Raw genomic sequence first — 27,307 nt, 5'->3', positions numbered from 1 at the left:
CCAAAGGGTGCAAACGATACCCTATTTCTAACCCTCCGCTGTCCGTCCGTCTGTCTGTCAGTGGGCTGTATCTTGTGAACCGTAACAGGTAGAGAGTTGAAATTTTCACAAAATGTGTATTTTTTATAATTTTTTAGTGTTTACCTACACTTCAAGGAAATTACTAAATAATTTTAAATACATATCAAAAATTGTGTGACCGGCAGGAATCGAACCTGCATCTTCTGGCTCGTGACCACCGTGACCGTGAGAGACCGTGGCCGAATGGTCAAGTCATCGGGCACGAACCCAGAAGATGCAGGTTCGATTCCTGCCGGTCACGCAATTTTTGATATGTATTTAAAATTATTTAGGAATGTGTATTTCTTTTGCCGCTGTAACAACAAATACTGAACATTTCAAAATTACTGCCATGAAAATTAAAACAAATTTACATTTTTGTATAAGTGTATTTTAAAAAAGTCAGAGTCGGTATTTGTCAAAATAATTGCAGATTTTATACTCTCTGAAAATTAAAAAATATAAGACAAGAATAGCAAAAAGAAATTCGGCATTAAAATACTCCAAAATAGAACTAATTCAGTAAAAAAAAATTACTGAAAATCTAATTGATTGTACCTAATTACAATTTAATTAGTTGGTCTTCAGTAAAAAAAATAGTATTTAAAATCTACTTACAATTTATGTGAATTAGCAATTCTTATAACACACATACCTAACTCTACTAAGCAAAGGAAAGTAAAATTCGATAAAAGTCGTATGTACTCTAACCACTAAATCATAAGGAGTTCATTAATTTAAATTAAACTTCAAAGGGGTTAATTCAAAGGGGTCAAATTTAAAGGTGAATTTCGTCAAAGTTACATTTTAATTTGCATTAAAACTTGTTAATTAATAGGCTATTTTTAGTCATGTAATTAAGATGGGATGGCCACTGGGAGCTATAATCGCTACTCTAGGGTTATTAGTACTCTATGCCCTACGGTCGGTGGGTGGGCGGTACCCGTAAAATCTGCCTCTAGGAGTGATCCCCATAGGCACATTACAGAATACTGAATCGACTTAATCTAGGTCCAGTATCAAATTAACAATAATATTATGATAGCTGTTTTGACGATCTTCCAAGCGGTGATATTACAAGTGGTTTGGGTTCGATTCCCGGGATGGTCATTTTCTGGGAAGTGGCTAGCTTATGGAAAATGGTAAGGTGTACTGGGGTTCAATTCCCGGCATGGTCATTATTAGGCTTCCGTACTCGAAGAGTACCAACGGCCAGGTGCCTATTCCTAAGCCTCCGCTGTCCGTCCATCCGTCCGTCTGTCCGCTGTCTGTTAGCATGCTATATCTCATGAACCGTAATAGTTAGAGAGTTGAAATTTTCACAGAGCGTGTATTTCTATTGTCGCTATGACAACAAATAATAAAAATTTCAAAATGGTCGCTATGAAATTTAAAGTGTTATTTCTTGTATGATGGTACGGAACCCTTTACTTGCGAGTACAACTCGCACTTGACCGTTTTTTGAAGTGTCTATGTGATGGTTTAAGTGTTTATTGGTAAACGCCTAGACGGCCAAAATTCTGATGATAAAGGTTTTAAAAATCTATACTGGAGTTACGTAATTATTTATGCTCAAAACAAAACTCTAAATACTTAAATATAAAAACAAGCTTATGCTCGCGACTTCATCCGCGTGGACTACAGAAATTGCAAACCCTTTTTCACCCCCTTAGGGGTTGAATTTTAAAAAATCCTTTCTTAGCGGATGCCTACGTCGTAATAGCTATTTGCACGCCAAATTTCAACCCGTTCCGTCCAGTAGTTTGAGCTGTGCGTTGATAGATCATTCAGCCAGTCAATCAGTCAGTTAGTCAGTCACCGTTTCCTTTTATATATTTAGATTGACGTAAAAAAGAAAGTAGCCAGTTGTCTTTGATTTCTTTGAAGAAAAGAGCTTTGTCCTAAGCCAACAAATGCAAGATATCCTAAACAAGCATGACCTGAACTGGCTTCAAACAAAAACTTCTTTGAACTTGGAAGTACTTTAAACTCATGAATATATTACTAGATTAGGATTTAGGGGGGTTGCTATATCTTGCATGAACATTTTCATTCCTCCCCTATAAGTAACAAAAAATTCGATTTCGATAAAAAATGGTGCTTTGTCATCTATATATATTATAGTCATAGTCATAGTCATAGTCATTTATTCATAAATACACATTATACGTCAATTACAATAAATTCAATTTTTTTTCCTTAATATTTAATAACATATTCTTGTTTCAAGAATAGATTTAAAAAAAAGAAAAAAGAAATATATATATATATATATATATATAACATAAAATAAAATAAATGTTAAGTAAACAATTTAGTCTTGGATCTTCCCAAGTAGAAATTCATTATAACTATAGAAAGACTCCTCGACAAGCCAGCTTTTCACTTTCCTTTTAAAAATCTTAATGTTTTGCGCATTTTTTATGTCGTGGTCTTGGTCGTGTCGTATTAAAAAAAGAAAAGGCTAACTGACTGACTAAATGATCGATCAACGCACAGCTTAAACTATTGGACGGGTGGGGCTGAAAGGCATGCTATATTATGACGTAGGCATCCGCTAAGATAGGATCTTTGAAAATTCAATCCCTAAGGGGGTAAAACAGGGGTTTGAAATGTATGTAGTCCACGCGGACGAAATCGGGGGCATAAGCTAGTTATTTCATCATATTTCCGTCCTAAGTATACGGGGTGTAACCAGAACGCTAGCAAAAACGTATACTTAGCACGCTATGTGCTAGTGTAGTGTGGGTGATTTAGTATTTTTCAAATCCGCAATGTATAGCGTGCAAAACTCGTGTCAATGCCCCGCCTACGACGCGGCATTGACTCCGGGTGGCCTACTTACGCAACGTTCGTTGACGTCTAGCGACAGTCAGATTATATTTGCTATCGTAAACTTTTACAAAATTATAGATTTTTTTATTTAAATTCATCTCATCTCATTAAAATCATCAATACTATCACCTGTCTTCGTTTTTGCCAGCGTTCTGGCTACACCCTGTATTAGGTAGGATAAGAACCGTATTGAACACTGCAAACTATAAAATATTAAGCAAATCTCAAGCGAAATATGTTGATAGAAGCATGTGTATCTAGTTGAAACATAGTATTCGAAAGCTATACCTAGTCAACTTGAATCAGGTAATGGAAAATAAAAGTGCACCGCAGTAAACTTTGAGAACGACTGACCTAGCTCAGTACGGTCACCTAGATGTTCTTATTTCTTTTTTATAGTGGTATTTATTTATCACTAGCTTATTCTTGCGATTTTGTCCACCTGGACTACACATAATTCGAACCCTTAGGGGTTGAATTTTCAAAAATCCTTTCTTAGCGGATGTAGACAGTGTAGTACATCTGCATTCTGCATGTCAAACAGCCCGATCCGTACAGTAGTTTGAGCTGTGCGTTGATAGATCTGTAAGTCAGTCACCTTTCCTTTTATATACATACTAGATGATGCCCGCGACTTTGTCCGCGTGGATTTAGGTTTTTGAAAATCCCGTGGGAACTCTTTAATTTTCCGGGATGAAAAGTAGCCTATGTCCTTCCCTGGAATGCAAGCTATCTCTGTACCAAAATTCGTCAAAATCGGTTGAACGGTTGAGCCGTGAAAAGCTAGCAGACAGACATACAGACACAGACAGACAGACACAGATAGATAGACAGACAGACACACTTTCGCATTTATAATATTAGTATGCTCGTAGCTTTAGTTTTAAGTTTGCGTTATAATTATCACCACTATATCTTACAAATCTAACACTATACCAGACAATCAATAAGAGTAATTTATTACCTATTTTGAATAAATCATTTGACTTTGACTTTGACTTTGACTATTTAGATAAGATAATGGTTTACTATATCAACAATCGCTTCACGAATACGAATGAGAAATTAAATACAACAATTAAAACAGGAAACACGCGACGAACCTGAACTGGTATCATTTTAAATTGGGGCTTAAATATATACTTCCTGTAGTCGTTTAAGCCTCAATTTAAAATCATATTTTACAGGCACTGAAACTGAGTTTGTTAACTGGATATCTTTGTTAATTTGTAAGGTTCCGTATATCCAGGGGAAAAATTTAACCTTTATAGATTAGATTATTAATTATTAATTGCAAAATTGTATGTACAATAGGGTCTTAGAATTATAAAAGTCCAATTACAATCTGCCATCAATGGCGCGCAATTTTACAATTGTAACAGTTACACATTTAGTTATAATTCACATGGAAAAGTGTACTAAAAAATATATATGAGTTATAAAAATGAGTTATAATATAATTTATTAATGAATTCTCGAATTATGTCGTACGAAGTCATCCAATGCATATTTTTTTTCTTGCAACCATTTTTAAATTTACGACTGAATTGTTTTCATTTCATTGGCAATCTGTTAAAAATTTAGGATCACTTCATTGTCTGTCTGTCTGTCGTGTCTATATTATCAACACCCATCACGGGAATTAAAACCTACAGGATATTTCTCGTTGACGTAGAACCATGAAACTTGGCAGTTAGTTATGCGTTATGTGTTACTAGCTTATCCTCGCGACCTCGTCCACGTGGACTACACAAAATAAATGTAAAATTCATGTTAAATATTAAAAAGAACAAGATGCAGACACATTGAAAAGATGCTCTTGCTCTAATTTTAACGACAACAGAATCGGCGCCAATGGCACCGATTCCGTTGTCTTTCTCTAAACTAAATTTAGAGTATCTGCATCCTTTTCTTTTTAACAATGCTAAAAAGGGACAGAGCATGAACTTTACATTTAAAGACTCTAAATTTTAGTGCACGCTACAAATTTAAACAGTAGGCTCGCGACTGTGCGCTAAAATCACGGGTTTTATCATCTAAAAATTAAATTTAAAACTGTCAAACTGCGTCTGTCCTTTTCATTTAACATTAGTAAGAAGATGATGCGAATACTCTAAAATTTGGTTGTGCTCAGAATCAGTACCAATGTGGCTAATTCCGTTGTACACAATCTCTAAACTAAACTAAAATGGCACGTCTAAATCTATTGCTATCCCTTTCATATTGTTCCTTGCGGGAAAGGATAGCACCAGATTTAGACCTGTTAATTTAGTTTAGTTTAGAGATTTGTGTACAAGAGAATCGGCCCCAATGTTCGCTTAATGTGGACGCGCCCTAAGCTCATAGTCCACCCCAAAATATTCTACCCCTCCGCCCAAATAATAAAAGATGTCCTCAGCATCGAATGACGTAAGATACTTAAATCAAAATAATAATAATATGATGACACCAAATGTAAGGTTTCGCAGATAATTTATTAAGTGTCCCGCGATGAAAAGATTTTACTGGCGAGGTTTATGTCCCGATTTTACGAGCCGTGTTATCGGGACGCCGCGGCGACGGCGAGCATTATGGATACCTATTTAAAAGAATTTAAAAGAAAAAGAAAAAAACCGGCCAAGTGCGAGTCAGGCTCGCGCAACGAGGGTTCCGTACTCGGGTATTTTTTTGCATTTTGCACGATAAACGATAATTCAAAAACTATGATGCATAAAATAAATAAAAATCTGTTTAGAATGTACAGCCTTTCATATGATACCCCACTTCATATACCTAGTTATCTCACTCCGAAAGTTGAAAATACTAATTATTAGCTCATGACCACAATTTAATGTTTTTTGTGTGACCTAACCACAAATTCACGGTTTTCAGTTTTTTCCCCTAATGCCTGCTATAAGACCTACCTATCTGCCAAATTCATGATTCTAGGTCAACGGAAAGTACCCTGTAGGGTTCTTGACAGACCGACAGACAGACAGACAGACAACAAAGTGATCCTATAAGGGTTTTGTTTTTCCTTTTGAGGTACAGAATTCTAAAAAAAGAATCTAATTAAAGACTTAACTCAATTTTATCTAATCTAAATATATAAAAGGTGACTGACTGACTGACTGACTGACCGATCTATCAACGCACACTAAAAGTAAGTAAGTACTTTATTTAGTGTTCGATTTTTAACAAATTTTTAGTTGTATGTTCTTTTATTATAGTATACCTAGGTATTGTTTAATAGTGAGTCCGTTACTAACTTCGTACACGTCCATTACTAATAACTGCATTTGTACACACTTTTTTTTTGGAGAGTGACTAGTTTTATTCATGACTTGTATTACTTTATCAATTATTGTCATAATCTGTTTTGTGTGTCCAATAAATCAATACTTATAATAAAACTGTAACAGGTCAAATTCTGTACATTGAAGATATTTTGAAATTTTTTTTTCGAGGGCATTCTATAATCGATACTGAACCCAAAAAAATTTGAATCGACTGTTAGGCGGAACGAAGTTCGCAGGGTCAGCTAGTAAAAAATAAAAATAAAAATAAAAATAAAAGTCTAAAAGGTTTCCAAAATTGTCAGGACCACCGAATGAAAGTTAATTCAGTTACTGGTATTAGAAGTTATAGGGTAGACCGTATCGTATATCCGGTATATTGATATTTACTGCGTTGCGGCGCAAATCGCGATACGCACGGATTTTACCGGCTACCTCGTTTTTACTTTTATTGAACTTGGTACCTATTTACTTTTGATTAAATTATTGCCAGACTAGCTAGTGCCCGTGACATCGTTTGCGTGGGTTTAGTTTCCTAAAAATAAGTGAGAATAAGTGAAAATAGCTCAACGAGTTGCGAAGCTGAAGTGGCAATGGGCAGGGCACATAGTTCGTACAACTAATAGACGTTGGGGTCCCAAGGTGCTAGAATGGCAACCTCGCACCGAAAGACGCAGTGTTGGAAGACCCCCCAATAAGTGGACGGACGACATCAGACGAATCGCAGGGAGCCGCTAGATTCAGGCGGCGCAAGACCGTGGCGTGTGGAAGTCCCTACAAGAGACCTATGTCCAGCAGTGGACGTCTATTAGTCGTTGATGATGATGATGATGACCAGAGAAATGATGCAATAATTAGATAAAACAACCTACCCATATTTGTTTAAAATAAATGGCATAGAACAATATTTCACCACATTTCCAATTAAAGCAGTGATGAGAAATTTCGCGAAATGGAGTCGAAAATACAATGAAATTGTAGAATCTCTGATGCTTCATATATCGAAAGAAAACACCAATCACTTGTTGGAATGCTGATGAATATTTGAAATTCAATTACTTACCTCTAATGTTATGCAATTAACTTAAGTAAATAATGAGTCACGCAATTAACTTGAGTAAATAATTACCTAATTGTCTTACACTCAATACGCAAGGCCGTGATAGCCTGGTGGTTAAGACGTCTTCCTTTTATTTGGGAGATCGGAGGTTCGATCCTGCGCACGCACCACTAATTTTTCGGAGTTATGTGTATTTGAAGCAATGAGGAAGTTTCCAGGCAACGTTCCATAATATTTTCATAGATGGCGCTGATTATTAGGTAGCACCACTAAAAACGAAAAATAATACCTATATCTATATGATCTATGATTTAATGTTTAGGTCGTGTCAATTAATGACATAGATGATGAGTAACAGCTAGCGTGCACTGCAGTTTTCCTTACGTTTCATCCCCAGAAAATCTGTGAACTATAATAGAAGTAATTTATAAATTTTGCATCGGAGAAGAAACGTAAGGAGTGACACGACCTAAAGCATATATCATATAGGTAAAGGTATTATTTTTCGTCGTTAATGGTGGTAGTAATCAGCGCCATCTATGAAAATTTTATGGAACGTTGCCAGGAAACTTCCTCATTAAATGCCCCTTGCTGCAGACCATAGTAATGCCATATTTCAATCATGAAACGTTACTGACCTAAATCAATAACACAATTATTACGGATGCATTTATTATGCATGCATTTGCCTGTACGTTTACTGTATCAAAGACTACAATGCCCAATGTCAAATATCAATTAATAACAAATTATGTGACCACTCGGTTTGTTTGTACGGTTCAAAGTCAAAGCCTATTAAAATTGGGCAACTATAGTCCGCGACAGGTTGAGATGGCAATCGGGGTATGAGGCGGGGGGGACGGCCCGCACACCCGCACGTCACCCGCGCTCGCCCGCACCGGATTAGCATTACATATCTCATTATATCATTTCGTACATGGTAAAATTTAGGAGTGTAGAGATTTCGGTTACAAAATTGTTAATAATGCTTGGATCTCTTGGGAGTATGATTTATTAAGGTAGGGTAGTTGTCTAATTACTGACATTAATTTCATGTAATATATAAATATTTAGTTGCAATTTTGACATAAGAATAAGGTTAGTGCGAAGTACCTCAGTATTTCTGAGACGCGCTTGATCAGTTTTCTTCTTCTTCTTTGCGTGCCTCTCCGACTAGCGAAGCCTCTATATTATAATATATTATATTATTATTTTATTATTATATTATAATATAGAGGCTTCGCTAGTCGGAGAAGTCCTTAATCTACTGCATCAGGTCTGGTATATATTAAGTCTACATTTATTTTTATTATATACTGCCATACTGCCGCCAAATTTCATTATTCTATGTCAACGGGAAGTACCCTATAGGCAGTGGCGTGCACAGGGTTTGAAGCCAGGGTAGGCATTAGTTAGGTGAGAACCTGTTTACTGGCAGGTCATAATGAAAAATATGCATTGAGCTATTATAACTGGGGTAAGCAGTGCATTTATGCCTCTATGACCAGCACGCCACTGCCTATAGGTTTTTTTGACAGACACGACAGATAGACAGACAGACAACAAAGTGATCCTATAAGGGTTCCTTCTTTCTTTTGAGGTACGGAACCTTAAAAAAGAAAATTACATCATTAATAAGCTATGGTAAAAATACAAAATAAATGGATATGAAGTATCACAAAAGGTTTGATTTTGGCATTCAAAATAAGTTAATATTGTGACGATCCATCATCTCTATACCTTTTGTTGTTCGAATTCAAAATAGACCAAATATATTAAATCACATTTTGAGTTGGTATTGTTCGATTTTGCTGAATGGTCCTCTAAAAGCTTTGTTATTGTCAATTGAAGGAATTGAATTGATGACCTCTTTGACATAGGGACGAGCACCACTTTGGTGATCCAAAAGTTCATGATTTCCGGTTTAGAAATCTGGTCTAAATTGATCTATAGTTTAGATTAGATTTCACAATTCAGTCTTTATATATATAACTGACTGACTGACTGACTGACTGACTGACTGACTGATCTATCAATGTACAGCTCAAACTACTGGACAGATCGGGCTGAAATTTGGCATGCAGGTAGCTATTATGACGTAGGCATCCTCTAAGAAAGGGTTTTTAAAAATTCGACCCCTAAGGGGGTGAAATAGGGGTTTGAAATTTATGTAGTCCACGGGGACGAAGTCGCGAGCATAAGCTAACCAACCAGCCAACCATATGTACCAATAAGTTATTAGAAAGTATATGAATTGTATATGTATTTTCTTCACTATTTTCATATGTTTGGATTTTTATCGTTGTTAAAAATTTGAACTGCAGACCAATGCAATGCTGTAGCCTGTATGCCCATAATTGATAGTTGTAATTGTACTTATTAGAATTATTTGTAACCTATTTTTAATTAAGTATACGTCCCGCAAATCGCTATTGCGCTGGAACCATGTCTTATTAACATCGAATTGACGTCATTTTGATGTCATTTGAGATATATTTAGTTAAAAATATACCATCAGCTCTAAATTACTTCTCTATAATCTGTGGCTCCAAACTTCAGTCTAGTGCTGACGTCACTAAAATGGCGGCCACACGCATTAGCAATTTAATTAGTAATTACAATTTATCGTCGTCATATCAAATAAAAAAAGGACATAGCTATTCTAGTAACCCATAAAAAATTCTTATAATATGTAGGAACGAGGAGCCTTAAGGTAAATAAATCGGCCTTAATCATTCTTAATCGTCCAGGTATTAGGTAAGGCGAAATATTACCTCTAGCATTATACTCAGCTAAATAATGTTGATGTGTGTTTGTTTTGCTACATCACGTGTGCAACTGATGAATTATCCTGGAAAATTTGATATTTTTTGAAATCCATATTTTCTAAATGAACCTTTCATCAAATTTTAATCAAAGATATAAGCCCAGCACACCTAGAAAAGTTTGAATGACGTAATAATATGCTTCGAGGAATTGGAAAGTACTCAAATCCGCTCGTGGTAATATGAGTGTGATTTCCAAATTAATATCTCGAGATATTATGAGATTTCTCACCTCTTTGTAAGGCCTTGTGCAGACGAAACTTACTTTTGTCGCTACTGCCTACAGTTTCGCTCCATATTTCCAGAAAGCGTGTGAAAAATTACGTGAAAAGCCTTTTCATATATATCAATATCTAAGCTGTGATAGCCTAGTGGTTAGAACGTCCGCCTCCTAATCGGAGGTCGGGGGTTCGATCCTGGGCACGCACCACCTCCGTCGGCCATACTAGAGGCGATTTACAAATTATCGACTAGACCGAAATCGTATTTCAGAAAAAAGGGATTAAAACGGGAGTTAGCTCAAATATTATATTTGGCTTCATTATCTCTTCAGAAAGGAAGAATAGCCTTTCAAAGTTTTTTTTTTCAAGTTATATTGTAACTTTATAATTAGAATCATTACCGTAAACGTTAGTATTATTTAAAGGATCAAAGGAGAAATTTTATATGTATAAAATTTTAAATAATGGTCAAAAATATTTAGTAATCAACAATGGCAGCGTAAAAAACTTCAGTCCCTTTTTGATTTTGATTTGACTTGGTCGTATGTTGTTGGTGAAGGAATACATCGTGAGGATACCTGTATTCCTGAGTGTTTTCTGTAATATTGTCAATGGTGTGCAGTGGCGTGCAGGTCATAGAGGCATAAATGCACTGCTTACCCCAGTTGAATAGCTCAATGCATATTTTTCATAATGACCTGCCAGTAAACAGGCTCCAACTTAACTAGTGCCTACCCTGGCTTCAAACCCTGTGCACGCCACTGATGGTGTGGTGTCCTTTTTCCCACGCACATGCAAACTGTGGAATCAACTCCCTTCGGTGATGTTCCCATTAGATTACAACATGGGGTTATTCAACGGGCGGACCAATAAATTCCTGAAAGACCGGCAACGCATTGGTGGTTCCTCTGGTACCAAATGTTCATGGGCGGCGGTAATCACTTAACATCAGGTGACCCGCCTGTTCGCTTGCTCACCATTTTTATTTAAATAAAAGTCTGCCAATACGCCTGGTTAACTATGTCCAAACCTTTTCATTCTAAGAAGAGCTTTATTCTCAGTAGTAACCTGACGATTAGTGAATGATGACGAGGCCCCACAAAGATTAGGTTTTCCAGAAATTCGACACGAGTGAACGGTGAAATAGTTTATTATTATAAAATATATTCACTGTGAAACCATGCCTATGCTTTATTTCTCTAACATTAATTAAACGTTGGTCAGGCTTCTGAATATTCATTGTCAGGCGCTTTCTGACAACAAAATGTATATATTTTCTGACAACAAAATGTATTTTAACTCTACTGTAAGCTTGTGTAACTTTATACCTACTGTTTTTAAAACAGCATACCCTTGCTTTTGACACGTAATAGTTTTCTTTTTTATGGTTTCGTACCCGACGAGTGCCGACGGGACCCTCCACTGTCTGTTCGTCCGTCTGTCTGTCAGCGGACTGCATCTCGTGAGCAGTGGCGTGCACAGGATTTAAAGCCAGGGTAAGCAGTTGTAAGATAGCTTTGTACGTACTAACTGGCAAGTCAATGGATAAGGAGCATTGAGCTATTTCAACTAGGGTAACTATGTCTTGGGTAAGCAGTGCTTTTAGGCCTCTATGAGTTACACGCCACTGCTCGTCAGCCGTAATAGGTATAGTTAAAATTTGTACAGAATGTGTACTATTTCTATTGCCACTATAACAACAAACATCTACTAAAAATTTCAAAATTACCCCCACTAAACTGCCAAAATTAAAAAGTGTTATTTCGGAACCCTTCCTGTGCGAGTCCGACTCGCACTTTACCGATTTTTATCAACGTCAAGGGATAGATTTCCACTGCTTGACAATCCCTACAACCATCCCATATCGTTTCAGTCATTGTGACATGAAGGAGTAACAAGGATTCAAACAACCAAACATCCATATTAAGTAATTACTTCGTCCGCGTGGACTACACAAATTTCAAAGCCCTATTTTACCCCTTTAGGGATTGAATTTTCAAAAATCCATTCTTAGCGGATGCCTACGTCATAATAGCTGTCTGCATGCCAAATTTCAGCCCGATCCGTCCAGTAGTTTGAGCTGTGCGTTGATATATCAGTCAGTCTCTTTTTCGTTTTATATAAGGTAAATGCAGGTATTACCGACCCATTTAAGGAAATTTTTGAAGCGATTTAACTAATTAAGGGTACCTACTGATTGCTTTCACGTTTACTTTTTTATGTAAATATTGTATGTATAGTTTCTTTTTATTACCATAAATGCTTCCAAATAAAAAGTATCTATCTAAGTATCTAAAGAGAGCCGTGCGTTGATAGATAAGTCAGTCAGTGACCTTTCCTTTTATATATTTAAGAAGTAAGATTTTAGAACATCTGTTTTAAGTAAGATTTACCATTTTGTTATTAGGGTAAGCAGCGATTCCAGCCGCATTGTTCAATGAAGGAGACGAGGCGTTGTTGGCTTTAGTGAACCGCGTGGAATTCCGAATTCCGCGGTTACCGAGCTTTGAGTGGGGCGCTCTGTTACCTCATTTTTGGTATAATTTTGTGATTGACTTTAGAATTATTTAATTTTGTTTAACTAACAGTGGTTTGGCTATTTTTGCTCGAGTCCTGCTCGAAAACTGGTTCGAGGATTTTGCAGTTCGATAATAATGTATATTGTATACCTAATTACCTATATAATTACAGCGGTGATAACCTAGTGGTTACTAGACGTCTGCCTCCTATTCGGAGGTCAGGGGTTCGATCCCAGGCACGCACTTCTAACTTTTCGAAGTTTGTGCATTTTTAGTAAACATATATATCACTTGCTTTAACGGTTCAGGAAAACATCGTGAGAAATATCTGCATATCTGAGAGTTCTGCATAATAGCCATCGCTGGCTCACTACTGAGCACGGGGTTCCACTCAGAGTGGAAAGGTTTTGGTCACAGTTCACCACGCTGGCCAAGTACGGATTTGCAGATTTGACACTTCTTTGACAACATTATGGAGAACTCTCAGGCATGCAGGTTTCCTCACAATGTTTTCCTTCACCACTAAGCAACTGTGATATTTAGCTATTTAAAACGCACACAGCTTCGGAAAGTTAGAGGTGTATTAGGTATCTACTTATCGCACTTATAATTTATTATCTCTGACTGAAGTCACGTAGTCTGTTGCGTCAACATCTTGTGTCGATTGTATAAATACGGATGGTTGATGGTTTTAAAGCCAGTCTGCCTTCAGACGCAGACTCATTCGACTACTAAATGCTTTTGTGTTTAGGTCGCCATTTTAATTGATTGGTTGTACTTGTAATAGTAATTTTGTGCCCTGATCAGGTTAATGTTGTAGTTAGGTTAGTATAAAAAGTAAACCTCTCGATAAGCCTCTACGCATGTGATCATTGTAATAACTAATCTAATAATAATAAAAAAACAGAGGACATTTAAATAACTAATCCAAAAATTGCTTATAATGCCCTTTACCTTTCTGTCTGACATTTAAACTCACTTCTGGTACCCTTTTAGGTGCGTGCCCGGGATCGAACCCCCGATCTCCTGAATAAAAGGTGCGCTCTTATCACGGCTTTTTTAATAACTTTAGTAATACCGCACGTTATTTAAGATTTTGTGGTAAACTCGCAAGCATTTTAGGAAAATGTACCTAATTATAATCTCGGCTAAACAGATGCCTTGACGTAATTAATTCTTGTTGTTTTCCAGCGCAGTCGAAGTAGCGTTGATAGCACGGACGACACAAATAGCCTAGTTGTTAAAACGTCGCGGGGTCCAGGGTTCGTTCCCGGGCACGCACTTTTTACTTTTTGATGCTATGGGCGTTTTAAGCAATTAAAATATCCTGCTGATCTGTAACAATTTTTGAGAATATCCGAAGTAGCGAGAAAAAGCTAGCTGTTTTTTAGGGTTCCGTACCTCAAAAGGAAAAACGGAGCCCTTATAGGATCACTTTGTTGTCTGTCTGTCTGTCAAGAAACCTACAGGGTACTTCCCGTTGACCTAGAATCATGAAATTTGGCAGGTAGGTACATCTTATAGCTGACATTTGGGGAAAAATCTGAAAACCGTGAATTTAGGGTTAGATCACACAAAGAAAAATTGAGGTCATGAACTAATAATTAGTATTTTCTACTTTCGAAGTGAGATAACTATATCAAGCGGGGTATCATATGAACAATCTTCACCTGTACTTTCTAAAACAGATTTTTATTTATTTTTATGCATCATAGTTTTGAATTATCGTGCAAAATGTCGAAAAAATACGACTGTAGTACGGAACCCTCATTGCGCGAGCCTGACTCGCACTTGTTTTTTAAAGATATAGCGAACAAACGAGCAGGCGGGTCACCTGATGTTAAGTGATTACCGCCGCCCATGAACATTTGCAGCACTAGAGGAACCGCCGATGTGTTGCCGGCCTTTTAGGAATTTGTTGGTCTGCCCTTTGAATAACTCCATGTTGTAATCTAAAAGGAACACCGCCGAAGGGAGTTGGTTCCACAGTTTGCATGTGCGTGGAAAAAAGGATCTGGCACAACGGGTTCTAGAAAGTGTAGGCAATAAGTCTTCTTTGCATAACGATGACGAAGTACTTAGTGCTATAAGCCTATGTAAGCCTACCAGACTATATTGTAGCTAGATATATATACACTAAGAAGTCTACCTAAGCTTTAGATCAATGAGCAGAACTTTTTATGGCTTCAAACTTGTATCCTAGAGACATTTTACAACTTACCTACTTACTTCTAAAGACTTGGTCTTTTTTTATAAAGAATTAAACTGGTTAAGTGCGTGACACACACGCACAAGGAAGGGTTCCGTAGCCATGCTAGTATTTTGTTTTTTTAGGGTTCCGTACCTCAAAAGGAAAAACGGAACCCTTATAGGATCACTTTGTTGTCTGTCTGTCTGTCTGTCTGTCTGTCTGTCAAGAAACCTACAGGGTACTTCCCGTTGACCTAGAATCATGAAATTTGGCAGGTAGGTAGATCTTATAGCTGACATTTGGCGAAAAATCTGAAAACCGTGAATTTAGGGTTAGATCACACAAAAAAAATTAAATTGTGGTCATGAACTAATAAAATTTGTATTTTCAACTTTCGAAGTGAGTGACTATATCAAGTGGGGTATCATATGAAAGGTCTTCACCTGAACATTCTAAAACAGATTTTTATTTATTTTTATGCATCATAGTTTTTGAATTATCGTGCAAAATGTCGAAAAAATACGACTGTAGTACGGAACCCTCAGTGTGCGAGCCTGATGACTTGCACTTGGCCTGTTTTTTTTGTATTGTAATGTATTCAGTCTATTTAATTACTTAGTACAGTTCATTTCATAGGAATCCTGTCCCCTAAACTAGGAAAGCCCGTAGTTTCGGGTCCTGTGCCTTCGAATATGAATAGGAAAAAATTTACAGTTATTTATTTTATTTTTATTTATTTCGATATTTTATTTTATTTTTATTTTATTGGTCTGCCAACAGATAATCTAAATATATTTAAGGATTGACTGACTGCTCTATCAACGCACAGCTCAGACTACTAGACGGATCGGGCTAAAATTAAGCATGCAGATATAATTGTAACATTATAACATAGGTATCCACTAAGAAAGGATTATTGAAAATTCAACCCTTAAGGTGGTGAAATAGGGGTTTGAAATTTGTGTAGTCCACGCGGACGAAGTCGCGAACATAAGCTAGTTTCATCTAAATTCTAAAATCGAAATCGATTCAGCTACTGTTGCGTAAAGTCCAACATCTGACTATCAAAAAGAGTAATTTATTACTTAGTACCTATTTTGAATAAATCATTTGACTTTGACTTTGAAAGGAGTATAACAAACATCCAAACTTTCACATTTATAAATATCTACTTATTGAGTAAATATTAAAAAGTAATTTGGCGATATGAAAAAAATGAGGAAATCAACATCCTTTGACATTTTTGTGCGAGATTTTATACAAATATTATCAGAGTACGAAATCAAATAATACCTACAACAAAATAAGATAAATAAGGTAAAGGGTACAGTAGGTATAGGTATCTACTTCATAATATTTTTATCTTACAAATTATTTTTGTTGAATAATATACCAGTAACTTGTCTGTTTACATAGGCCGGTATCCGTTAAGAAAATAAATATTGTATTCTGATCCTATATACCTATCACAAATAACGATATCACATTAACGATTACACTTCTTTTATTAAAAACCGGCCAAGTGCGATTCAGGCTCGCGCAATGAGGGTTCCGTACTACAGTCATATTTTTTCGACATTTTGCAGGATAATTATTCAAAAACTATGATACATAAAAATAAAAACCGGCCAAGTGCAAGTCAGGCTCGCGCAATGAGGGTTCCGTACTACAGTCATATTTTTTCGACATTTTGCACGATAATTCAAAAACTATTATGCATAAAAATAAATTAAAATCTGTTTTAGAAAGTACAGGTGAAGACCTTTCATATGATAACCCCACTTGATATAGTCACTCACTTCGAAAGTTGAAAATACTAATTATTAGTTCATGACCACAATTTAATTTTTTTTGTGTGATCTAACCCTAAATTCACGGTTTTCAGATTTTTCCCCAAATGTCAGCTATAAGATCTACCTTCCTGCCAAATTTCATGATTCTAGGTCAACGGGAAGTACCCTGTAGGTTTCTTGACAGACCAACAGACAGACAACAAAGTGATCCTATATTAATCCTATAAGGGTTCCGTTTTTCCTTTTGAGGTACGGAACCCTAAAAACCGGACAAGTTCAAGTTGAACTCTCGTGGTGAGGGTTCCGTATGATGAATGAATATATTATTATAACACTAGCTGATGCCCGCGGTTTCGCACGCGTGGGTTAGGTTTTCAAAAATCCCGTTGGAAACTTTTAAGTATCCAGTAGCCTGAGATATTGTGTTAATTCAAGGTGTAAGCTATCTTCATTTCAAGTTTCCGCCAAATCGGTTCAGTCATTGTAGCGTGAACAAGAAACATTTTAAATTAAATAAATAAATAAACTTTTATTTATATTTAAATAAATAAATAAACTTTTTTACTTTTATTTAAATTAATTTTTTTTTGTATCTAACTAGGTTCTAGCGGAAATAGAAATACGCATTCTGTGAAAATTTCAACTCTCTTCCTATTACGGTTGATGAGATACGGCCCCCTGACAGACAGATAGACGGACGGACAGCGGAGGCTTAGTAATAGGGTCCCGGCACACTTAGGGTACGGAATCCTAAAGACCACCAAAACAATTCAGATCGCAAAGCTCTATTTCGCGGTATTTCAAAAATAACCTAAAATAATGGAGCTTTATGCCAAAAGGCTAATCTAATCTGTGGTGAAGGTAAAGGTTAAGAGAATATTGGAGTTTAAACGATGGTCCTTTTATCATTCCTTATCTTGGCTCCCACGCAATAAATATAGGTACCTATAGGTATTTTTGACTTCTGTCTGTGTCCAACTTCGATATAAATGACAAGATTTGGTCAAGCGAACAAAATTTTTCACGGTTTTGTAACCAAAAAAATCAGCGCCAACTCCTAGATACTAATGAACGACCCGTTTGAAATCCAGACGTCACTGAGGTTGCATTGGTGCTAAAGCACCACTGAGTCGGTGCCATTTTGTTTGTTCAATAGCCCTGTCCATACGAATTAATATATAAGTCAATGGTGTCCATGTATCATTATTATTTTCGCGTATAGGAACTTAAAAATGACGGACTTTTATACAAAATTTCATCCCCATTATCATTATCTACCTACCCCCCTTATCTAATTATCTAATTAGCCCACGACAAACTCAGCCGGGTATTCTTTTTTTGGTTATTTCCGAGTATTTCAAAAGAATAAGACAGAATTTTCGATGAAACCTCTTACTTGGCTTGATTTCTTCCGACATCTTGAACAATATCGTTATAATAGCCTTGAGCCTCAATAGCTCAACAGGTAAAGGAGTGGACTGAAAACCGAAAGGTCGACGGTTCAAACCCCGCCCGTTGCACTATTGTCGTACCTACTCCTAGCACAAGCTTTACGCTTAGTTGGAGGGGAAAGGGGAATATTAGTCATTTAACATGGCTAATATTCTTTAAAAAAATAAAAAAATAAAAAAAATAACGAATGAACAAAACAATATTAAACTATATGTATATAACCTTCCTCTTGAAACTGTATTGACGAAACCCGCATTAAAAACCCGTTGCCTAATTTAAAAGATCTAAGCGTACAGAGGGACAGAGGCGGGAAGCGACTTTGTTTTATATACTACTGCGATGAGCAACACATTTAGTGATTAATTTTTATATTAGATATTTTATATTTTATATTATATATTAGAGATGATTGACTGCTCTGAACTACACAACAAGCTCTGCTGCGTTTATGCACCCTCTAATTACAGCTATCTCCGCCACCGCTCCAAATTTTTCGTAAGTCCGTTTAGTCGCACGTTAGCGCGCTCTGAAGGAGTCCCCTCGCTGTGACATATTTGCTGACAAATGGGCTGACCTCATGGGTCAGATCTTGCACTTTTGTGAAAATTTATAATTTTGCTTTTTAAAATTTATAATTTTAAGTTGTTAATTTTTGTAAGTATGTTTATGTTAGTTTGTACTCGTATTTTAATTAGTGTAATTGGCTTTATGGCCGTTCTAATTAAATAATAAATAAATAATAATAATAATACATTCCGGATCTATACAGTCAAGGTTAGAATAGAAAACTCCATAAACACAGAGTGTTATGAAGGAAACGGTAGCGGATATCGGGGTAAGGAAATGTTGCAGACGCTCTTGCATCCGCCGTAAACTGCGATTGTGGGTCATGACCACTGGCTTTATACTTCATAGAGTACTAGCTGATGCCCGCGACTTCGCGTGGAATTAGGTTTTTTAAAAATCCTGCGGGAAATCTTCGATCTTCCGGGATAAAAAGTAGCCTATGTCACTCTCCAGGTCTTTATCTATACCCATGCAAAAAATCACGTCAATCCGTTGCGCCGTTGCGACGTGATTGAAGGACAAACCAACAAACCAATAAACCAACAAACAATCACATTTTCGCATTTATAATAGGGGATACTGATCGAGATATAAATCTAGCTTTCCAAGAACAGTTAGCAATGAATTTACTAATTCAAAAGGTCTTATTAAGATAAGCGAAATTAAGAATATCGAGTTGTGATAACGTAGCTTTAACAATTTTCAAACTTTTAAACTTAAAGAAGTTAAGTTATAAAAGGAAAAGGTGACTGACTGACTGACTGATCTATCAACGCACAGCTCAAACTGCTGGTTAGTACTATTATATTATTCTGTGCTACTGGACGGATCGGGCTAAAATTTGGCATGCATATAGCTATTATGACGTAGGCATCCGCTAATAAAGGATTTTTGAAAATTCAACTCCTAAGGGGGTGAAATAGGGGTTTGAATTTTGTGTAGACCAAGCGGACGAATTTTTCAAATCAAAATTTCAGTGTGTATATTCAGACTCTAGTTCTCATTTCTGATTTGATCTGTAGACAAACTCCAAACATAGCTCTCTCCATCGCCCACTGAGTGACTCTGACCTTTCTTATAACACTTAAATTAATTAAAATGTACAAAAATTTAAGAAACAATTTTTATTTTCCTTTCAATAGAAAGACTTATTTTTATCTTTAGCTCTAGTGCTAGCGGATTATCTTATTATCCGCTTTATGACGTACTGAAGTTTAAAATAAAATATATATAAAAAAACAAGGAATTAAATGCTTATTTTTATACAATAAACATGAGGGTTGTAAATACTTAGCATGAAACATGCAGTTTTAATATAAATACTTATGTAACCACTAACTAGGTGGACGGACGACGTCAGACGAGTCTATACAGAGTTCGATCCCAGGCACCTCTAAGTTATGTGCGTTTTAAGCAAGTAAAATATCACGTCTTTTAACTGTGAAGGAAAACTATATGCCTGAGAGTTCTCCATAGGTAATGTTTTCAAAGGTGTGTAAAGTCTGCCAATCCAAACTGGGCCAGCATCGCTAAACCCTTCACATTCTGAGAAGAGATCCGTGCTCAGTAGTTGATCATGATGACGTTTTTAAAAGAATATTTACTAGCCATATTAAATGACTAATACTCTCCTTTCACCTCCAACTAAGCGTCAGGCTTGTGCTAGGAGTAGGTACGACAATAGTGCAACGGGCGGGGTTTGAACCGTCGATCTTTTGGTTTTTCAGTCCACTCTTTTACCTGTTGAGCTATTGAGGCTCATATAATGGATAGACCTTTACGAATTACGCTGCTTTGCGGTTGTAATATCGAGTTTTGAATCTAGTTAAGGAATTTCGAGGGTGCCGAAATACCTCTTACTAAACTTTATCATATAACCCTGTAATTGCGAAACGAACAATTGGTAGGTATATTTTCAACCAATTACAAAATTATAATACATCGCACCTACAACTCACGGCAAAATGAGAAAATTATTTAATTAAAACTCGCGTTTTACCTGAAAAGTTTGTCACCGAGTTCTCAGTATTGTATTGTCTCATACGAGTTAATTTTGCAGTACTTAGCTTTATGAGAAACACGCAGAATGTAATAAATAAGAACATGATAGCTACTTACATACGCGTGTAAACAAATCTGTATCTCACAACGACATCCATTGATTTCAGAGGAATTTGACGACGCCCACGACACCTTTGTACAGTCCACGACAGGTTGAGATGGCAAAGGTAAAAAAAAACCTCAAAATTCAAATTAGGTAAAATTTTACGCTTACTGATGGTCAAAATTGTTAATTTGTAAGATGATTTATAGTGGTGATTATTAATACGTACATGGTCGACATGGCAATCGGGGTATGAGGTGGGGGGACGCCCTGCACACCCGTACGTCATCCGCCATATCCCGCACTGGGTTTGTGCGGGGGCCGTGCGAGTCTGCGGTGCGTCCCCACCCCGATTGTCATTTTGACCTGTCGCGAACTATAGGTATAATCTTTTTTTTTTTTTTTATATGGCAGGTATAAAGTTATCAAAATGCAATTGAATCTAAATATATAAAAGGAAAAGGTGACTGACTGACTGACTGACTGACTGATATATCAACGTACAGCTCAAACTACTGGACGGATCGGGCTGAAATTTTGCATGCAGATAGCTATTAGGACGTAGGCATCCGCTAATAAAGGATTTTAAAAAATTCAATCCCTAAGGGGGTGAAATAGGGGTTTGAAATTCATGTCCACGCGGACGAAATCGCGAGCATAAGCTAGTATTTTATAATTATTTAGTTAGTTGCTCCAGCCAGGCAATAAATAAAATTGGCATCGCAGGAGTTATTGTAACGTGAAAAAATATTTCATTAAAATATTCGAGCTTTTTACAAATCGGGCGCTACGCTGCTACGAGCGTGCTACGGAAACCATTAGTACCGACGGATGAACGGATCTTGATATTATTCCTATTAACTCATGCGAAATCCATACACTAGTACCAATATTATAAACTAGCTGATGCCCGCGACTTCGTCCGCGTGGAATTAGGTTTTTTTAAAAATCCACCAATTTACCACCAAATATACCATAATGATATATATTTTAAAAAAACACGATTGCATTTTTTCTTGTAAATTACATAAAGTCTGTACTCTGGAAAGTATTTAAAAAGTGAGACAACCCTTGGTTTCTTTGTTTGTAAGTACCACATTTCACATTAAATCATCCATAGTCATCATTCTTTTCAAAAGTTGGAAAAATCTGTGTTTTAACATTTCAATCTTAACTTTTCGTTTTTATTTAATGGCTTTTCTTTATTCAAGTAATAATTTTGTTGTTTTAAAATACAAGTAAAGCTCAAGTAAATGTCAAAGCCCTACAATTTCATCGCTGAAACCTGTATTATACCGTCACTCAAGTTGAGTTTTTTATTTATTTATTCAAAATTACTTACAAAAATTAATTACTAAATATGTTCAAACCTGCACCACACATTGTTATTAGCTGGTTATTTACATAGTGATGTAAATATTTATAGTGATAATTTGAGTAAATCTGAAACTAAAAAGTTTGACTCACGTGCTATCTTCACAAGTTTTTATGTCGTAGAAACCTATTTTTTCGCCTATTTAATTAATAAAAGATAAGATCTTATCTTTAAATAATCTTATTTTTAAATAAAACGTGCTGCTTAGCTATTTTTTTATCATTGAAAACTCTTTGTCCGCCTTTCTGATTTATTGAAATTTTGTTTGATACTAAAAGTAAGTTTGACAAAGTTTGACTTATGTGCTAAAAACTGCATTTAAATCGCTGAAAACTTAATTATCTAGGTGTTTTTAATTCATAAAAGATTGATTTAAGTATCTAGTTATTAAATAAAAGTAAGTTTGAAAAGTATAACAAAAGTTTAACTTACGTACTACAAGTTTGTTTGAAATCGTTGAAAACTTAAACTTTTCCGCTTTTTTAATTAATTAAAGATTGATTTATCTTGTTTTTTAATAGAAGTAAGTCTGAAAAGTATAACAAAAGTTCAACTTACGTACTACAAGTTGCCTTTTAATCGTTGAAAACTTAATTTTCTCGAATTCACAAAAGATCGATTTATCTTGTTTTTTAATGAAAGTAATTCTGAAAAGTATGACAAAAGTTCGACAAGCCACCTTTTAATTGTTGAAAACTTAATTTTCTCCGCATTTGATTCACAAAAGAGTGACTTATCTTTTTTTAATTAACAGTAAGTCTGAAAAGTATGACAAAAGTTCGACTTACGTGCTATGGTAGCGCTGAGGCCGTCTGTTACGTAGCATACGACTGAAACGCGCGCGCGGCACTAACTGCGTGGAACAGGTTATCCCGGCCTTATATAGCCGCCCCTGGGAGGGGCTGATCATCACTTGTTGAACTGCAAGGGTTGGATACAAGCAGGCGTTCCTTTATTTATCATTAGGGTTCCGTACCTCTAAAGGAAATAGGAACCATTATAGAATTCGTTTTCTGTCTGTTGTGTCTATCAAAACGGGAATTCAAAACCTGTAGGGTACTTTCCGACTCCCGTTGACCTAAAGTCATGAAATTTGGTTGGTACTTAGTAGCAATGTCTTATACTTAGCGCAAGCAAAGGGACAAATCCGAAAACCGAGAAAGTTGTTACATACCTAACAAACAAAACAAATTAAAGATTTTTGTTCCCGAAGCTGTCCGTCATTAACTTTTTTTACTATACCTACTTTGAGATTTCTTATACGATGGTGCGGAACCCTTCGTGTGCAAGTCCACTAGCACTTGACCAATTTTTTTTAATTCGATTATAAGGTAGCCCTTGACTGCGATCTCACCTGATGGTAAGTGATGATGCAGTCTAAGGTGGTAACAGACTGACTTGGAAATGGTATGGCAGTTTTAATAAACTCATAGGTATACCCCATGCATATCGGTTTCTACACATCGTCGTACCGGAATGCTACGTTTTGTCGGTCTCAAAGACAGAGACAACACTCTACGAAACCGCTATCTCTTTCTAAAGGAGGACGTACAATATTTCCTACTACTGTACGTAACGGAATTTAAAAAAATCTTGTTTCATTATAGGATATTGTCATGTGGAATAGTAACATGAACAATTATTACATAATATTATATTATTATGTCAATTTAATTTTAAGATTTTTTTAAATATCAAATTTAAATTCAAGTAGTGTCACAGAAAATCGAAACCTTTACATTAATCAATATGGGAATACGAGTCGGTAATAGATGGTAGTTTATCGAACACCATAAATTAGATAAAATTAATTTATGGGACGAGCCTAAATTAATTTTGTAATGTTATATGATTGTCGTATATTTACGCGGATGTTTTATAGTACCTACGCAAGTACGTCATAAATGTTATTGTTGTTGGTTTATTAATTAATCGGCATATCCTGTACTACTTCTTAAGTATACAAAAAGAAAAGGTCACTGACTGATATATCAACGTACAGTAAACAGAGACAAACTTGCAGCTCCTGCCTTCCGCCTCAGGAAAGTCCAAAAGTCATTTGTGGGTATTGGTATTACCTTTTATAATAAAATCCCGCAAACTATTTTGGACTTACCTTTGCACAAGTTTAAAAAATCTATTAAAAATATGCTCCTGAAAAAAGCATATTACACAATTGAAGATTATCTAAATGATAAAAGAGCGTGGATTTGACCTGTAGCTCGTTCCGGCAACGCACAAGACTGCAAATACTATTTTATACATGGCATAATCTTGTACCTACATCAAATATTTGAAAAGAGCAACCGCCGAGTTTCTTGCTGGTTCTTCTCGGCAGGAAAGGCATTCCGAACCAGTGGTAAATGCATCCGACTATTCGTAAGTACTTGTAAAAGCTTATACGAATAAGAAAATACGAAGCTTATACGTTCATTTTCATTTTCAGTAGGCGGCCGAAAGTAATGTTAAATGTACATCGAACTTTAGAAGGAGATAGCTTTGTAGAGCACTGTCTCTGTCGTTGAGACCGACAAAATGCCATGACAGAGACAACGCTCTACAAAGCCGGAATGTCATTCTAAAGGCCGATATGTGTACATTACTTTCGGCCGCGTACTCTACTGCTCAAACTACTGGACGGATCGAGCTGCAATTTGGCATGCAAGAAAGAAAGAAAAGAATCCGCTAAGAAAGAATTTTTTTTATTTTTTTTATTCAGATACAAGTTAGCCCTTGACTGCAATCTCACCTGGTGGTAAGTGGTGATGCAGTCTAAGATGATAGCAGGCTAACCTGGAAGGGGTATGGCAGTTTTTATTAAACCCATACCCCTTTGGTTTCTACACGGCATCGTACCGGAACGCTAAATTGCTTGGCGGCACGGCTTTGCCGGTAGGGTGGTAACTAGCCACGGCCGAAGCCTCCCACCAGACAAACAAAAAAAAGACAAAAAAAAATTTTTTGGAAACTCTTCGCCTAAAAGGGTAAAATAGAGGTTTAAAATTCGTGTAGTCCACGCGGACGAAGTCGCAGGCATAAGCCCCGTGGGAAATCTTTCATTTTTCCGGAATTCTGTCTATGAAAAAATCACATCAATCCATTGCTCCGTTGCGACGTGATTGAAGGCTAAACCAACAAACCAATTAACCAACAAACCAAAAAACCAGCAAACTAACAAACAAACACACTTTCGCATTTATAATAAGGGTAGGGATTGAATAGACGATAGAGGGTCTTCCAAAATTCGTTAAATATACGTTCACTAAGACGCCGCGACTTCAACAAAATAACAAATCCCTCGCTCATACCCCGATTGCCGTCTCGACCTGTCTCTACTATAGTTGACTGTGCGTAATGAGTCTATAACCTATGTGACCGTTAATATTGGTGTAGCGAATCGTGAGGAAACCTGAGCTAGTGGGCTGGCAATGGGTTGAGATAATTAATAATACTTAGTATGAATGGAACCGCCCAATGCCACTCCAAGATAGTCCTTGTGGGATGCCCATTGTATAAGTACCGTGTAGGACGGGGGCCCTCTATAACATACTACGTCAGGTTAAGTATTCTGTGATAAGGTCATGTTTTTTTTTTAATTTATAGACTAGCGCTTGGCTGCAATCAGACCTGGCAAGCGATGATGCAGCGTAAGATGGAGCACGCTTGCCTAGAAGATGCTTATTCACTATTTCTCTAATCTTGTTTTTCTGTAATCTATATACCTAAGTAAATAACTTAGGTACTTTCTTTATATTTTTTAGGGTCAGAGGTTTCAGCGATAAGGCGGGGATGATCAATTTTCTTCTATTTTCATAGATAACTTCAGAAAGGACCTGTGTCTAAAACCTGCATCAATCATTATTACAATCTCAATTGTTCTGATTGGCTGAATTTGTGCGATTCTTGTTGCAACAATGCATTGTGGCCAATAGTGAGCGAGCATTAACCAATCAGAGATGATTGCGATCGTGACATTGTAGCTGTCAAACAACCGCGGTAGGGCCACTGGTTGATAGAGAGGGCGACACTTGACTCTAATAAAAATTAGCACTTTAAAACATCATATTTTACAAACGGATCTAGAAATCGAAAAATGATGTTCCCACACCCATAGTTTTAAAAGACCTATTCAATAATACCCCTCACTATGGGTTAGACGAAAAAAAAAAAATCATCCCCACTTTACATGTATGGGAGCTAAAAAAAAATATTTATCAAAATTTTATTTCACTACTTTGTCGGCGTGATTAATATTTATACCCATGCCAAATTACAGATTTCTAGCACTAATAGTCTCTGAGATTAACCGAGGACGGACGGACAGACGGACCGACGTGGCGAAACTATAAGGGTTCCTTTTTTACTACGGAACCCTAAAAAAGTACTCCGAGGACTGTCCCTCGTCTGTGCAGGCCTTTACTGTATGTTTTTACACTGTGGTAGTGTACGGTAGAGCCTAACGATACAATAACCATAAAGTAGATTCCACTTTGTTTTACACCGACTCCATGGGGTGTCTCGTCGTAACACCATGACTAACAAAGGATTGCGTGAGATCTGAGGCAATTTACCTGAATGGCCCAGTTTTATTACCAGAAATGTAGTAGTTATAAAACGGGTGTTTATTTACTTAAAGAAACGTAAACTACGAACTTCGATTTTAGGGGTCCGTAGCAAAATCTATACTAATATTATAAATGCGAAAGTGTCTGTCTGTATTTCTGTCTGTCTATCTGTTTGCTAGTCTTTCACGGCCCATCCGTTCAACCGATTTTGACAAAATTTGGTACAGACAGATATAGCTTGCATCCCGGGGAAGGACATAGGCTACTTTTTATCTCGGCAAATCAAAGAGTTCCCACGGGATTTTTAAAAACCTAAATCCACACAGACAAAGTCGCGGGCATCATCTAGTAATAAATAGACTTTTAATAAAACGGGACAGTCCTTAACTTATCAATCCTAGTCAAACTAGATCGGTGATAGCCTAGCTAGTGGTTAAGACGTCGGCCTTCTATTTGGGGAGGTTA

The 27,307-nt window shown here is 36.5% G+C and overlaps 1 protein-coding gene across 1 annotated transcript in view; it reads right to left on the bottom strand.

Annotated features, from left to right (window-relative positions):
* AstA (allatostatin A) overlaps positions 1–23,119 on the bottom strand; it is a 46,145-nt gene extending 23,026 nt beyond the window's left edge. Inside the window, exon 1 of the mRNA XM_034980627.2 lies at positions 23,066–23,119. Within this exon, the coding sequence (XP_034836518.1) occupies positions 23,066–23,103 (38 nt within the window). The 5' untranslated portion in view covers positions 23,104–23,119. The remainder of the gene's footprint in view (positions 1–23,065) is intronic.
* Positions 23,120–27,307: the final 4,188 nt, after the last annotated feature.

This window comes from Maniola hyperantus, chromosome 22, assembly GCF_902806685.2.
Source record: "Maniola hyperantus chromosome 22, iAphHyp1.2, whole genome shotgun sequence".
Lineage (NCBI taxonomy): Eukaryota > Metazoa > Arthropoda > Insecta > Lepidoptera > Nymphalidae > Maniola > Maniola hyperantus.
This window is presented reverse-complemented; position numbering and strand designations above follow the sequence as displayed.